Source organism: Saimiri boliviensis, chromosome 11 (assembly GCF_048565385.1).
Source record: "Saimiri boliviensis isolate mSaiBol1 chromosome 11, mSaiBol1.pri, whole genome shotgun sequence".
In the NCBI taxonomy this organism is placed as follows: Eukaryota; Metazoa; Chordata; class Mammalia; order Primates; family Cebidae; genus Saimiri; species Saimiri boliviensis.
Window position 1 is genome coordinate 18036533 of NC_133459.1, and position 16612 is coordinate 18053144.

General features: G+C 42.6%; 1 protein-coding gene across 1 annotated transcript in view; it reads left to right on the plus strand.

Annotated features, from left to right (window-relative positions):
• The first annotated feature begins 4087 nt into the window (after positions 1 to 4087).
• Positions 4088 to 16612, plus strand: part of MICOS10 (mitochondrial contact site and cristae organizing system subunit 10) — a 29877-nt gene continuing 17352 nt past the window's right edge. Inside the window, exon 1 of the mRNA XM_003934936.4 lies at positions 4088 to 4231. Coding sequence (XP_003934985.1) covers positions 4168 to 4231 — 64 coding nt within the window. The 5' untranslated portion in view covers positions 4088 to 4167. The remainder of the gene's footprint in view (positions 4232 to 16612) is intronic.

The following is a 16612-nucleotide window of genomic DNA, read 5'->3' on the forward strand; positions in this document are numbered from 1 at the left end:
CTTTGTTCTTCAAGGTGTATAAAAACTCCAGAGTTTTCATTCATTTTATTCATTCAACCAACAAATATTTATCAAGCAATCACTATATGTGTGATAATGTTGTAGGGCTAGGGACACAGCAGTGAACATAACATTGTATTGGGGAATGAATGGTGGGAAAAGAGAATAATAGAGAGAAGGTTAGGAAATGGGGAAGCTGGGATCTGCACCCAGAGAGCCTGGCTCCAGATTCATGCTATCACATCTGCCTCCGATTGCTTTTGCAATTTGCTCTCTACCTTCTGCAAGAGTTTACAACTCTCTTGAATCCAATAAAAATGTCTTTGTCAGTTTTAAATCGACACAATGCAGAGCCTCGTGCATCTTCTGTGTTGCTTAACTTCTCGGAGACTCAGTTTCCAAATCTGAAAATGAAGAGACTAATCTCAACCTGCTGTGAGGATAAATGAAATTATGCGAAGAGCCTGGAGCTATTTATGACACATCATATGTATTCTTTATTTATTTAGAGAAAGAGTCTTGCTCTGTCGCCTAGGCTGGAGTGCAGTGGCACCATCATGGCTCATTACAGCCTTGACCTCCTGGGCTCAAGTGATCCTCCCACCTTAGCTTCCCAAAGTGGATTACAGGCATGAGCCATTACACCCAGCCATGTTATAGGTATTTTGGTGAAGTTTATTTTCCTTTTCTTTCTTTCTTTCTTTTTTTTTTTTTTTTTTTTTTTTTTTGAGACGAAGTCTTACTCTGTCATCCAGGCTGGAGTGCAGTAGTGTGATCTCAGCTCACTACAGCCTCCACCTCCGGGGTTCAAGCAATTCTCCAGTCTCAGCCTCCGGAATAGCTGGGATTTCAGGTACACACCACCATGCCCAGATAATTTTTGTATTAGTAGAGATGGGTTTTCACCCTGTTGGCCAGGCTGGTCTCAAACTCCTGACCTCAGGTGATCTGCCTGCCTCAGCCTCCCAAAGTGCTGGGATTACAAGGGTGAGCCACTATGCCCAGCCTTCCTTTTCTTTTTCAATACAAATGTTACACTATACAGTTTACCCAGAAAAGGGACTTTTTCTCTTTCTGATTCACTAAATCATTTGTTGATATATTTATTCATTTTTATGTCCATCCAACAAGTATTTATTGAGAATCCAGCATATACCAAGCTCTCTGCTAAGCATTAGGGCTACAGAAATGGCACAGCCTCCGTTCTCAATTTGCTCACAGCCAAAATCCAAAAGACACGCAAATAATTACAATTATTAAAATAAAAAATAATTATTAAAAACACAAATCATCTGGTAAGTAGCTCTGATGAGAATTAGGAGAAGGGGCCAGACGTGGTGGTTCCTGCCTGTAATCCTAGCACTCTGGGAGGACAAAGCAGGAGGACGGCTTGAGCCCAGGAGTTCGAGACCAGCCTGGGCAGCATAGCAAAACCCCACCTCTCTAAAAAAGAAAAAGCAAACAAAAATTTAAGAAATAAGAGTAATTGGGCCAGGTGCAATGACTCACACCTGTAATTCCCGCACTTTGGGAGGCCGAGGCAGGCATATTACCTGAGGTCAGGAGTTCGAGACCGGCCCGGCCAACATGGCAAAATGCCATCTCTACTAAAAATACAAAAATTAACTGGGTGTGGTGGCACGTCCCTGTAATCCCAACTACTCTAGTGACTGAGACAGGAGAATCGCGCTTGAACCTGGGAGGCAGAGGTTGCAGGGAGCTGAGATTGCGCCACTGCACTCCAGCCTGGGTGATAGAGCGAGACTCAGTCTCAAAAAAAAAAAAAAAAAAATAATAATAATAAAAAAGAGAACTAGGAGAATGGAGGTCATAGAAGAAGTTATCTTGAAGGAAGAGACTGTCCTAGCAAAGTCTCGTGCAACAGAGTTTTGCTGTTAAATTTGCAAATAATAAATAGTTAAACAGCACCTGTAATCCCAGTACTTTGGGAGGCCGAGGTGGGCGGATAACTTGAGGTCAGGAATTTGAGACCAGCCTGGCGAATATGACAAAACCCCATCTCTACTAAAAAAATACAAAAAGTTAGCTGGGTGTGGTGGTGGGAGCCTGTAATCCCAATTGCTTGTGAGGCTGAGGCAGGAGAATTGCTTGAACCCAGGAGGCGGAGGTTGCAGTGAGCCAAAATAGAGCTACTGCACTCCAGCCTGGGCGGCAGAGTGCAACTCTGTCTCAAAAATAAACAAATAAATAGGTGAATGAATTCAATTCAGTTCAACAAATATTTCATAGAAGACCTTACTGTCCAAAGCAGGGTGCTCTGACTGGAAGTGTGAAGACGAAGGGGCAAATTCTAGCAGATAACATCTGTAGCCAGATGTTTCAGTACTAGGTAGAGAATTCAATGTGGGTAGGCAGACTAGTGGGAAAATGAAAAGAGGGAGGCAGCTCTAAGCTCTACCTGAGTAGGCTTCCTAGAATCAGTGCAGTGTTGAAGCTTGAATAGATCCAGTGTGTGCATGGGAGCCATTGACAGCTTTTTTTTTTCTTTCTTTCTTTTTTTTTTTTTTTAGATAAAGAGTCTCATTCTGAGGCCCAGGCTGGAGTGCAGTGGCATGAACATGGTTCAATGTAGCCTCCACTTCCTGGCTCAAGTGATCCTCCCACCTCAGCCTCCCAAGTAGCTGAGACTAAAGGCACACACCACTATACCTGGCTAATTTTAATTTTTTTTTGGTAGAGACAGGGGTCTCACTATGCTGCCTAAGCTGGTCTTGAACTACTGGCCTCAAGCAATCCTCCCACCTCAGCATCCCAGAATGTTGGGATTACAGGTGTGAGCCACTGCTCCTGGCCCTCATTGACGGCTTCTAATCAGAGGCATAACATGGCCAGATTTATATTTGTTGGTAGGATGGAAGACTAAAATCAATGACACTGGCCAGTAGGCTGGATATATATACACTTCTCTCTCGACAGCTGTGGGCATTTGGTTCCAGGATCTTGCAGTTACCAAAATTCAGGATGCTTAAGTCCCATATATAAAATGGTGTAGTATTTGCATATAACCTACACACATGCTTCCATATCCTTTTAAACAATTTTTTTTTTTTAAGAGATGAAGTCGATCTCCTAGTCTCAAGCAATCCTGGAATCTCAGTCTCTCAAGTAGCTGGGACTACAGGCGTGTGCCATTGCGCTGGATCCCATATACTTTAAATCATCTCTAGATTACTTACAATATTTAACACAACGTAAATGCTACATAAATCGTTGTACTGTATTTTAAATTCTTAATTATTTTTTATTTGATTAAAAAGTATTTCTGGTCCATGGTTGGTTAAATCCATGGATGCGAAACCCACAGATACAGAGGGCACCCTGTGTGTGTGTGTGTAAATATATACATGGATAGGAAGCCTGAGGTAGACGTTTTACCTGGAGGTATAATTTGGTAGTGTTTGCAATTACTCAGGGAGAGTCTGCAGGGTGAAAAAAGAATTGACGGCAGCTTAGGAACTAACACTCCTTAAACAGCTGACAGAGAAAAAGCCGCCCTGGAGGAAACCGAAAGACAACAACAGAGGTGGGGAGAAGGAAAGTGCGGGGTTATGCGAATGAAATGAATAGAGGAGGAGCGAGGGCGGATCCAGAGGGAGGGACAATTATGTGGAATGCTGCACGGAGGTCAAAAAAAGCGTCTATTTGATTTGGCGGCAGGTGACCTTGGCCAGAGCAGATGCGGTGTTAGTGGTGCAGGCGGGAATTCCGATGCAAAAAAACAGTGAATGAATGAGTAGGGAAAGTGAAGGTGAGTACGTTAATGAATGAATAAATCAAGCACTGTGCCCTCTGTTGCCCGGGGGATTTCCTGCCCGGGGGACTGGGCCAATGCCGCGCGTTGGTGTGGAGGAAAGGGCTGGACAGGGCTCGGGGTGATGCCTAGGAAACTGTCAGCCTCGCAATTCTGAGGCTCAGCCCCAAGGTCAGGGTCACCTCGAGCCTCCAAAGGCGACTCGTCACCCTGACGACCAACTGAAAAAAAAACAAAAAAACCGGAAGAGAGTGAAACAGCGAATTATCTCGCGATATCTGGAGCATCCGCGCCGGCCTTCCCGGCCTGGAACTTGTTTCCAGCTCTCGCGAGACTTGCGGGAGTGAGAGCGCGGGGGCAGGTTGAGAGGAAAGCTGGAGGTGCTGGTGGGGAACATGTCGGAGTCGGAGCTCGGCAGGAAGTGGGACCGGTGCCTGGCGGATGCGGTCGTGAAGATAGGTAAGGGGCTTCTCGCCCCGGCACGCCCGGCCGGTTTCCGAGCTGCCGGCTCCAGGCTGAGCTGCCCAGGAGGGCTGAAGGGAAGCCTCACGGGAGGTCAGGCCACCCGGCCTGTTCCGGCCCCTCCGGCCGAGGCGAGCCGCCCAAACCCCGGCGGGAGGTCACTCGGGCGGCGGGCACAGGCCCTAGGAGCCGGGGCAGCCGCCCTGGTGGGAGTGGTGGGGGTGGAGTTGCAGCCCCGAGGAGGTGGTCGGGGTTGGCAGGTGGGTCGCAGAGCTCTTGAATGGAAGACAGTGTCGGGGCACACTCTCGTGCCAGAGCCTCGGGGTTCTCCTCCCGGGGGCTGCCTCCCCTGGCACGCGGCGGGGAACCGGCTCCGGAGCCCACGCTGACCCCCGGCGGAAACCAAAGTGCCTTCTGGAGAAGGTCACCTGGAGCGTTTCATAGACACCGCCAGGCCCTGATGCGAGTAGCTGTCATTCCCGACCTGTCACCTGTTTTATTTGCATCAGAGTAGTCTGGGGCCTGGACTTAGAGACAGAGGGATGACGATCTGGAATGAGAACTGCGCCGGGAAGTAAGCAGTTGTTCACGTTCAGTCCTTAATGGAACTCTGCGTGGTCCTTTAACACGTGCTCAGTGACGGCACAAATTATGAAGTCACTGTATGGCGGGGAGGAGAGAGGAAACTCGTTTATTGAGCGTATATTGTCTTCGTTGTGCGAAATAATCTTTTCACAGGTTGTGAAATGGAGAGTCAGGTGAAGGAATTTGCCCACAGTCACATCTAACAAATGGCAAAATTAGGGATTTAACCCCACTTTTTTGGGGTCAAGTCCCATGCTCCTTCTTCAATACTATATTTTTATTATCCAAATGTGATATTTTTGTGTGGTAATCTTAGGGTATTTAAGAGGATTTAGGATTGTGTCTTTGAATGAATATATTGAGAAATAAGATTGCAAACTCCATGAAAGCAGGGATGTTTTCTGATTTCGTCACTGCTGCATCCCGGCCCCTAAAAGAGTGCTTAATAAAAATTGTAGAGTGAGTCAATAAATGAAACAGTTTATCACTTACCATTTCACCTCTGAATTCAGCACTTACCAGTCAAAATTGCCCATGATTTGGGCATGTTATTTAACGTTTCTGTGCCTGTTTCCTATTGGGAAGTTGGCAGTAATAATTATCACTGTGTCAGAGTGTTGGAAGGATTAAATGAGTTAGTTTGTGTAAAGGCTTGAATATGGATCACTTAGGTGTGGGTTATTTTGAAAGCAGCTAAACCGTCACTTTTGTTTTGTTACTGTTAACAGACTGCAGTGCAGAGAGAAGACTTAACACCTAGATATGAAATGACCAAAGTAATTACTAGACGATATCATGTAGTTAAGAATGGGGTTTGAGCTGGGTGAAGTAATCCCAGCACTTTGGGAGGCTGAGGCGGGCAGATCATTTGAGATCAGGAGTTGGAGACCAGCCTGGGCAGCAAAGTGACACCCTTCTTTTAACAAAAAGAAAAAGGAGGAGCTTTGGAGGTAGACAGAGCTGGGTTCAAATCATCCACTCTCTCTCTCTTTTGCCCATCCTTACTATTTTTGTAGCTTTGGGTAAGGTCTCTTTCTCAACTGTGAAATGGTAATAAAAAGAGACTTAACTAAAAGCATTAGAAAAAGTAAAGGACAGAAAAATACACAAGCTACTTAGTACAGTGCCCGGCACTTTATGTATTCAGTAAATGGTAGTCATAATAACTGGGTTTTTTACGTTTTGTATGTATTTTATTTATATTTATTTTAAATTTTTATTATTTTTTTAAATAGAGGCAGGGTCTCCCTATGTTGCCCCAGGTTGGTCTCTTAACTTCTGGGCTCAAGTGATCCTCCTGCCTCAGCTTCCCAAAATGCTGGGAATACAGACACGAGCCACTGCGCCAGACTCATAATAGTTGTTATTTATTTTTATTTTTTGAAATAGGGTCTCACTCTGTCACTCAGGCTGGAGTGCAGTGGTGGGATCTTGGCTCATAGGAACCTCCATTTCCTTGGGCTCAAATGATCCTCTCATCTCAGCCTCCCAACTAGCTGGGACTGCAATGTGCACCACCATGCTCAGTTAATTTTCGTATTTTTTTGGTAGAGATGGTGTTTTGCCATGGTTCTCAGACTGGTCTCAAACTTCTGATCTGTCTCCTCAGCCTCTGCCCTCCCTGTGCTGGGATTACAAGCCTGAATCACTGCACCCAGCCAGTAGTTGTTGACATTAATATTGTTGTGCCACTCAAGACCACATGAGGCAGTAAATAGTGTCACACTGTCTCCCGTGAGTGGAACATTGGTAGGGATGTGGCATATACATGTGGAGTAAGTAAATGAGGCAAGGTAATATATGATTTCAGTTATAAGTTAAAATGAGTGATTCAGACTCTTTTGCTGTAGGGTTGAATATTAAGTGAGTGGAGGGATGGGCTCAAGTCATTCAGTAAGAGTGTGGAAGGGCCTTCAACTGACCTTTGTAGAATGGCTTGGGATTGAGTAGTCAGGATGGAAGAAGAACTGGAGCAAAGGCCAAGTTGGATTTTTATGAGGAGTAAATCGAAGTGCAGAGGGGCTAAATAGCCAGAAGTGGAGGAGCCAGGCTTAGAACCCACGCATCCTAATTTCAGTGCAAAGAGGGCTGATTTAGGTGGAGTCAGAACTGTGAAATGTCTTAGAGAGCTTCCATTTTATCTTAGAGGTGTTTGAGTTGCCTGTTGACTTTTTCACATGCATTCTGCATGTCAGCACCTCTGCCTTAAAAATTTCCTTCCAGGGCTCACTAGGCATAGGCTAGTGGGGAATCGTGGGATGGTTTCAAGCAACAAATATTTATTGAGCTATGCGTCAAGTCAGTGGGCAAATAGAGAAGCTTAAGGCATTTCACCGCCCTCAACAGAATTGATGTGATGTATTAGGTTGCCATTAAAAAAAAACCAAAAAACAGCAAAGACTGCAATTACTTTTGTGCCAACCTAGTAAATGAAATTTTGGTATGATTGTTCTGGCAGAATGAATTTGGAGTGTAGAAAACTAGTGGTACTGTGATTGTGAGGTGATAAAGGTCTGACCTGTTAGGCTGGAATAAATGGGTATATTTGAGAAATTTCAAACTTTTTTTCCTATCTGTGAAATAAGGGAGTTGTCCTGTTGGTGATGGCCTGAGAGAGGGCAGAAGAGAGAAGAGGCAGGGGAGGCTTTAGTCTGAGTGGTCTTTGAGACCATGAAGGTGGATGCTCTTCTACAGTGAGTGTATTGCTTCCTGTTTTCTCTAGATAGTGAGGTTCTGGAACTCTTTAAACCTCTTTGGCTGCTTGCTTTTCTGGTATTTCAAAAGAGAGATGGAGACTCAGGGAATGGCAGCCTATCCTAAGATAGATAAGAGGTTTGGTGGAAGAGACAGACAGGAAGAAAAGGCCAATGCAGGCTTTCAGCTCCATCTTAATAATTTCATTGTGGGTTTTGTTGTTGTTTTTAAGACAGGGTCTCACTCCGTCACCCAGGGGAGTACAGTGATGCCATCATGGCTCACCACAGCCTTAACCACCAGGGCTCAGGTGATCCTCCCACCTCAACCTCCTGAGTAGCTAGTCTATAGATATGCACCACCACACCCATCAAATTTTTATATTTTTTATAGAGATAGGATTTTACCATGTTTCTCAGGCTGGTCTTGAACTCAGGGTCCAAGCAATCTACCTACCTTGGACTCCCAGCATGCTGGTATTACAGGCATGAGCCACCACACCTGGTCCATCTTGATAATTTCATACTCTGGCTTGGCAGAGGCTGAAGGGAAGGCCATGGTGAATGGACAGCAACTTCTCTGAGTCCTTCACTGTTTGGTTGTCTTATACCTAAAGTGTTTTGCTTCCAGGGTTCACCAGGGTTATTTTCCTACCAGTTTGCTGTAAGATGACCATTATAATCACTTATGTTTAGCATAGATATTGTATAGCTGAGTTAAATAGCTTTCTTAAGCATTTACTTTAGGCGCTGGTTCTTTAAAAAAGTATTCTTCAAGGATCTTTTCACCTGAGGCTTGAATAATATCTTAATAGAAAGTTATCATATGATTTTGTCCTGTAGGAAGAGATACATTTATTTATAAATATCCTTGCCCCCATTACTACCTTAAGAAAAACAATTCTAGGCCAGGTGCAGTGGCTCATGCCTGTAATCCCAGCACTTTGGGAGTCTGTGATAGGAAGATCTCTTGAGTCCAAGAGGTGGAGACCAGCATGGGCAACATGGTTAGATCCCATCACTGCAAAAAATATATATATTAGCCGGGTGTGGTGGCATATACCTGTGTACCAGCCACTTGGGAGGCTGAGGTGGGAGGATCACTCGAGCCTAGAGGTTGAGGCTGCAGTGGGCTGTGATCACACCACTGCTCATTCCAGTCTGGATGACAGAGCAAGACCGTATCTCAAAAAAAAAAAAAAAAAAAAAAAAAGACAAAAGCAGTTCTATTTTACCTGTCAATTCAGGTTTTAAAGTATCTATTTATTTTGTATCAAATAGTGTGGACAAATAGGTGATTTCTAGTATGGTTTGACCTGATAAATTAAGCCAGTGGATCCAAAAACAACAGCAAAAATTAAAATCCGTATTGCCCTCTTCTTGGAAGGGAGCTCTGAGTGATGGGCACAGTGCGCCCTTATTTGTTCCACATCTGCTTTTCTTTTTCCTTTCTTTCAGCCCTTGGTCCTTTCTTTTCCTTTATTCCTGTCATATTTTAACCCTTCTTTTTGACCTCTGTCCTTGTTCCTGCCACTGCCAGCGCATGCATTGATTGCCTAGTTCATCTATAGAAGTTTGACATTGATAGGTCTTTTTTCCTTAGTAACCCTGTTAGCATTTAAGAAATTCCTAGGTTTCCTATTTATTGTTTATCACATTTTTCTTAATAGCATGTTTCACCATTTGAAATTTGTAATTGGTTTCTTTACTTGAGTGTTCCTCCTCCGTGGAATGTAAACATCCTAAGAACCAGAGGCTGTCTTGTTCACTGTTGATCGGCTAACTGCTGGTTTAGAGGAAGAAATTATTGTTAAATGAATGACATGTATTGCTGAGAATTTTGTAGACTGTTCTCTGCGCATATTTGCTACTTAGCGTGTGTTTATTTTTATTTTTTATTTTATTTTTTATAAATGATAAGGAGTTTCTCCATGTTAGCTGGTCTTGAACTCCCAATCTCAGGTGATCCACCCACCTCGGCCTCCCAAAGTGCTGGGATTACAGGCGTGAGCCACCACGCCCAGCCTCAGTGTGTGTTTATTAACTGAATGAATTAATATTTAATTCAAAAAATCCCAGTAAAGTAGATTTCTGCCAGTTCACATGTTTGATCATGTATCGTTGTGTTCTTGGGACTTATACCAACTTTTAATTTCATCTGGGAATGTAAATTACTGTCAGTAGATCTTAATAATAAAGTAGTATTAAAAATGTTGGGGAGTAGTCAACTGAGAAACATAAACCAGAGAGCACTTTGTATTTAAAAAAGTAGAGGGATGATGTTGGTTTAAGTGGTAGTGCCAAAGTCTCATTGCAGGAAATTAAAAAGGAGTGAAGAATATTACCTTTTATGAATGGCATGTTCCGTTAGTTTTATGTGAATGCGTCATTAATGGGTTTTGCTTATTTTATGGATTTACTTTTAAGTTTTATCAGATTTATTGAATGTTCTGGCTTTCTTTCTTCACTCAGTTCAAGAGCTGTGGTATTTATTTTCCTTGTATGTATGGGTAATTTGTCTTTGTACCCATGAGCATGAATAAGTCACACATTTCTTGTTAGTGAGACGAGAAGACATAGTGTCTTATCAACATAGGAGAGTTAATAGTTCTGGTCTCCACAGAGCTGATGTCCTCAGCTTGGGCTTGTCACCCTGGACTGGATGGGAAGTTACGTCTGTTTTCAATTTCCCAAGGAAAATAAGATTTTAGGAGATGAGAAAAGTCACAGACTTCCAGGGGCTGCTTCCCTGTGGTTTGAGAATTTATGAGCCCCACAAGTGTGGGTCGCAGAAGCCCTGTCAGAAGCCCTGTCATTGCCCTCAGAGTCCTGGTACAACTTACTCTTGAATGCCGAAGGCTAGTACTGGCAGGCTGTGTACCTCTTGACCAAGTTAATGTTGCTTGTGTGACAGCAGCCAGGCCTCACACTATGGATTTGCCAGAGGATGCTTTGAGGACAATCTGATTCCAGTACTTTGTGGATTCATACGGAGGTCCTGGGAATCCCTAATGGGACTTGGAAAGCTTTAAAATTGGCTATGTCTCTTTTCCCATTGTTTTGCTCCAATGTGAGACCAGAGTAAGGAATATCTAGTCTTACCAATCCACGTATTACCCTGGAATTCTAGTTTATTCTAAAAGAAGTCAGGTTATGTGGCAGTTCTGTGTTTTAGCATTTGAAGAAATTCATTGAATGGTAAGCTAAAGAGTGACACAGTTGAATTTTTGATGTCAGAAAAATCATTGATGAGAATGAATCAGAGGACTAGCTAGGATGAAGGCAGGGAGGAGATGTCATGGTGGAGGGAAACTCCCAAAGCGATGAGAGTTTCCTGAAACAGGCTGTCCTGGCAAGCCAGGTGTGTCAAGCACAACAGTGTTTTCCATTATCTTAGTAGCAAGGAAAACAGCAAGCCATGGACATTTCCAGGCAGCCCCTAGAATGTATTGTTCAGTGAACCGTGGCAGCATACACAGGCATTTTTTTTTCTTTTCCTCATTTTTTTTCATTAGAAATAAATGTACCAGTAAATACCTCTCAGCCTCAGTTTTCTTATCAATAAAATGATAGTACTTGCCCCAGAGGGTTGTTGCAAGTGAGGATAAAATGAGATAATCTCTTTAGAGCAGTTAAGACATTCCCTGTACTTAATAAATATTAACTGGAAGCTGGGTGCAGTGGCTCACGTCTGTAATCCCAACACTTTGGGAGGCCAGGAGTTTGAGACCAGCCTGGCCAACATGGCGAAACCGTCTCTACTAGACATACAAAAAATTAGCTGAGTGTGGTGGTGCACACCTGTAATCCCAGCCACTCGAGAGGCTGAGGCATGAAAATTGCTGGAACCCGGAAGGTGGAGGTTGCAGTGAGCTGACATTGCTCCACTGCACTCCAGCCTGGGCAACAGATCAAGACTCTGTCACAAACAAATAAATAAAAACTGGAGGCTGTAGCTGAAGAGTAGAGCTAAAAGAGCTAAAATAATTAACACATTTACCCTGATCTTGGCTATTGTGGGTTATAGGTGCGTTTTACTGTGGGTCTTGGCTATTGTGGGTCTGACAATCAGTATTCAAGTTTGTATATATAATAGTAATCATTAGTGTATACTTCTTGAAACAATTTAATACCAGGTGTTTTGCCTTGGCAGGGGGTGGCATGCAGGTAAATAGGCAGTGGCCCTACCCTGGAGGGGCTTATTACCTTGAGAAACCTGAAAAGGATGAAGGACATTTGAGCCCCATTTGGGAGAATTTGTAGACATTTAATAGATGGAGTAGGTGGGGGAGGGTGTTTCAAGCTTTGGAAGTGTCCCAGAAGAGAGGGATACTTTGGTCCCTTCTGGGAATGATGAGAATGACCATCACTTGTGGAGCACTTAGCTGCATGCCAGACACAGTGCTAAACATGTTATATTTTACATCATTATCTCATATCGTTGTAAGGTATTTTCTCCATTTTACAATGGAAGTTCACAGTGGCAGAATCCCTCCTTTAGGATCACAGGCTACAGCTGCAAGGGTAGGAAGGTGAACCCCATTCTTGTAGCTATCACATGTTAATGCAGGAGATTTCATCTATCCTTTAGGGGCTAAAAGACTTATGTGGGGAGGGGCAAAAGATGAGGCAGGAAAGGCAGAAGGGGTGCAGGAAGTTACGGAGATTCTTTAAACTACTTTGTTGAGATATATTTCATGCCATAAATTTTCCTATTTAAAATGTACAATTTTAGTTTATTGACCAAATTGTGTAATTATCATCACAATCTAATTTTAGAATATGTTTAGCTTCCCCCCAAAAAAACACTGGACACAGTTGCTCCTGTTTCCAAATTCTCACTCCTACTTTAGTCCCAGGCAACCACCAATCTACTTTTTGTCTCTGTGGAATTTCCTGTTCTGGACATTTTACCTAAATAGAATTATATAATATGGAGTCTTTTGTATCTGGCTTCTTTCACTTAGGTAATGTTTTCAGTATTCATCCATGTTGTAGCATTTGTCTGCTTTTGTTACCAAATAATGTTGTGTGGTATATTTGTACTACATTTTGTTTATCCATTTGTCAGTTGGCGGACATTTCGTTTGTTTACACTTTTTAATTTTATGAATAATGCTGCTGCCATCAAGTGTACATGTTTTTGTTTTGTTTTGAGATGGGATCTGTATTGCCCAGGCTAGTCTCAAATTCCTGGACTCAAATGATCCTCCTGCCTCAGCCCCCTGAGTAGCTCAGATTACAGGTGCACGACACAGTGCCCAGCCCTCCAATTTTTAGGTGGCCGTGTTTTCATTTCTCTTGGATATATACCTAGGAGTGGAATTGCTCGGTTGTGTGGTAACTCTGTGTTTAGCCTTTGAAGAAATTCACTGAATGGTAAGCTGAAAAGTGACATGGTTGAATTTCTGATTTCAGAAAGATCACTGAAGTGACGAGAATGAATCAGAGAGTGCTAGGATGTGAGGGCAGAGAGACAGTTCAGTATATTATTGCAAAATCTTTCCAAAGATGAGATGATCAAATGAGGAGAAGCATGAGCTAAGATGAGAGCAGCAGGAGTGGAAAAGAGAGAGATAATGGTGCTAATACAGAGGTTGTATTTCTAGAACTTGAAATGCAGGCTCAGGAGTGGGAGGAGCCTGGTGATGCCAAGCCTACATAAATGAGCATGGTGTTGCTTTTGACAAATAGGAGAGGCAAGGGGGGTAGTAAAATTCTGTAGTTTCTTGATTTCTGGTATGTCTTGAGATAGGCCACTAATTATATGCAGCTCAGTTAAGAGAGACGAAAGTTACTGGTTTGTCATGTATTCGTCTTCATGAAAAGAAAGGATTTGGCCTTGCTTCTTCCTTGTTAAGAAAGTACATGTGGGCGGGGCGCAGTGGCTCAAGCCTGTAATCCCAGCGCTTTGGGAGGCCGAGGCGGCTGGATCACGAGGTCGAGAGATCAAGACCATCCTGGTCAACACGGTGAAACCCCGTCTCTACTAAAAATCTAAAAAATTAGCTGGGCATGGTGGCGCGTGCCTGTAATCCCAGCTACTCAGGAGGCTGAGGCAGGAGAATTGCCTGAACCCAGGAGGCGGAGGTTGCGGTGAGCCGAGATCGCGCCATTGCACTCCAGCCTGGGTAACAAGAGCGAAACTCTGTCTCAAAAAAAAAAAAAAAAAAAAAAAGAAAGAAAGTACATGTCGTGGCTCACACCTGTAATCCCAGCACTTTGGGAGCCTGAGGTGGGTGGGCCACCTGAGTTCAGGAGTTTGAGACCAGCCTTGCTAACGTGGTGAAACCCCATTTCTAGTAAAAATATAAAAATTAGCTGGGTGTGGTGGTACATGCCTGTAATCCCAGCAACTCGAGAGGCTGAGGCTGGATTGTTGCTTAAACCTGGGAAGGGGAGGTTGCAGTGAGCTGAGATTGTGCCATTGCACTCCAACCTGGGCAACCGAGTGAAACTATGTCTCAAAAAAAAAAAAAAGAAAATAGGACAGTAAAAGACTTAGCAACCGACTTGCCTTAGAATTAGAATTAACCAGCAGATTTTGTGTATTCATTCGATAAGCAAGTATAGTGAAATCGCTTGAAGCCATTTTAGTGTTTAAAAAATACTAAGAGAAACCATTGAATAGTCATGGAAAAAGAAAGCAAATTATTGTTTTTCTTTAAGTATCAGTTCATCTGATAGATGTGGGTTACCACAAAGCATTGGTGGCTCACCAAAAATTGCCTGTTGGTAACCTGTGTTTGCAAACTGATACCTCTCTATTTCATGAAGTGATATCAATTAGGTTATACTTAAATACTTCAAAGGCCTTTGGTTGTTTATTGGTTTGGTTTTAAATTAGTACATGTTAATTGTTGAATTGGGTAGCGACATTTTGTTTGCTTTATGTATATTTAAACAATGTGACCAAAAATACTTTTTCCATTTGCAGCAGCAATGTGAATAATGGAACATCATGACCTTCTAGAGAAGTAATTTCTGTTCTTATTATAGAATAATGTAATTTAGCACTATATGGAACTTGAAAACATACTTAAATTTTTGTTCTGGCTGTGGTTTTATGCTTTCCTAAAATGTGGCCTGTAACAGTTTATTAGTAAATATGTTGAATTGCTTTCTTTGGCAAGTGCATGTCGGTATTGAATCCAAGTGAAAACACAAATATTTACTTATAAAAGTCGTTTGGTGTAGTAATATTTTTACTATGGCCACTGACCCACTAGTGAAATGTTAGGGCATTGCTAGATTGGATCCTGTTTATTTAAAGGCCAAGAGAAGGAGAGAAAGAGAAAGCTAACATTAATTGAATGCCTATTAATGTACCATCATATATGGTACACTGTTACCTCTTTTTTGCTTTCCCAGCAACTCAGGAAGTTTGTATTTTCTCTGTTTTTCCAGCAAGAAAAGTAATGCTCAAAGAAGTTTATAGAAATTGAGAAAGTGATTTCTAAATCTCTGAAAATGTAACAATCCAAAATAGCCAAAGCAATTTTTAAAAAGAAACAAGGCTGAGATTCTTTTTTTTCTTTTTTGAGATGGAGTCTTGCTCTGTCGCCCAGGCTGGAGTGCAATGGTATGATCCTGGTTCACTACAACCTCTGCCTTCTAGGTTCAAGTAATTCTGCCTCAGCCTCCTGAGTAGCTGGGATTAAATGTGCGCACCACCATACCCTGCTAACTTTTTAGTTGAGATGAGGTTTCGCCATGTTGGCTGGGCTGGTCTTGAACTCCTAATGTCAGGTGATCTGCTCGCCTCAGCCTCCCAAAGTGCTGGGATTACAGGCTTGAGCCACTGCACCTGGCTGAGATTTTTATATTAGCTGATTTTAAGACTTACAGTGAAACTACAGGACAATGTTGAAGAGATGCACATATAAATCAGCAGACTAGGATGAAGTCCAGAAACAGACCCATAAATATATAGTCAATTCATTTTTGACAAGGCAGTTTAATGGAGAAGGAAAATCTTTTCAACAAACCATGCCAAAACAACTAGGTATCCATATAAAGAAAAAAATGAGCCTCACTAAAAAGGATCATAGGCCTAAATATAAAAACTAAAACTATAAAATCTCTAAGAGAAAATCCTTTATGACCTTGGGGTCCAAAAAGATTTTGGGGGATACAAGTGGGGTGCAGTGTCTCACACCTGTAATCCCAGAACTTTGGGAGGCTGAGGCAGGCGGATTATGGGGTCAGGAGTTTGAGACCAGCCTGGCCAACGTAGTGAAACCCCATCTCTACTAAAAATACAAAAATTAGCTGGGCATGGTGGCGCATACCTGTAGTCCCAGCTACTTGGGAGGCTGAGGCAGGAGAATTACTTGAACCTGGGAGGTGGAGGTTGTGGTGAGCCGAGATTGTACCACTGTACTCCAACCTGGCCACAGAGTAAGACTCCGTTTCAAAAAAAAAAATTGGGGGGGGGGGATACAAAAAGTAAAAGTTTTAAAGAAAAAACTGATATGCTGGATTTGATAAAAATAAAAACCTTTGCTATTTGAACGGCACCATTAAGAGAACAAAAAGACAAGCCACAGAATGGGAGAAAATATTTGTAGTACATATATCTAATAGAGGGCTTAGAATACATATAAAGATCTCTTAATTTTAATTTTTCTTTTTTTTTTTTTTTTTTGTTGGTAGACTCAGGGTCTCACTATATTGCCCAGGCTGCTACTTCTGGTCTCATGCAATCCTCCTGCCCCAGCCTCCCAAAATTTTGCAATTAAGATGTGAGCCACTGCTCCCAGCTTTTTTTTTTTTTTTTTGGAAATAGAATCTCATTCTGTTGTTCTAGCTGGAGTGTGTTGGCACAGTCACAGCTCACTGCAGCCTCAGCCTCCCACTTCAGCTTCCTAAGTAGCTGGTACTACAGGTGCATGCTACCACATCAGGTCAATAAATAATAATAAATTTAATCATAAGAAGTCAACACATTGGTAAAATTATACCAGTGGCAGATAAGCACACAAAGAAATACTTATCATCAGTGGCTGTTAGGGAATTTCAAGTTAAAATCATGAGGTAAACCTACATACCCATTAAAATGGCTAATGTTTCTTTTTTCTTTTCAGACCGAGTCTCGCTC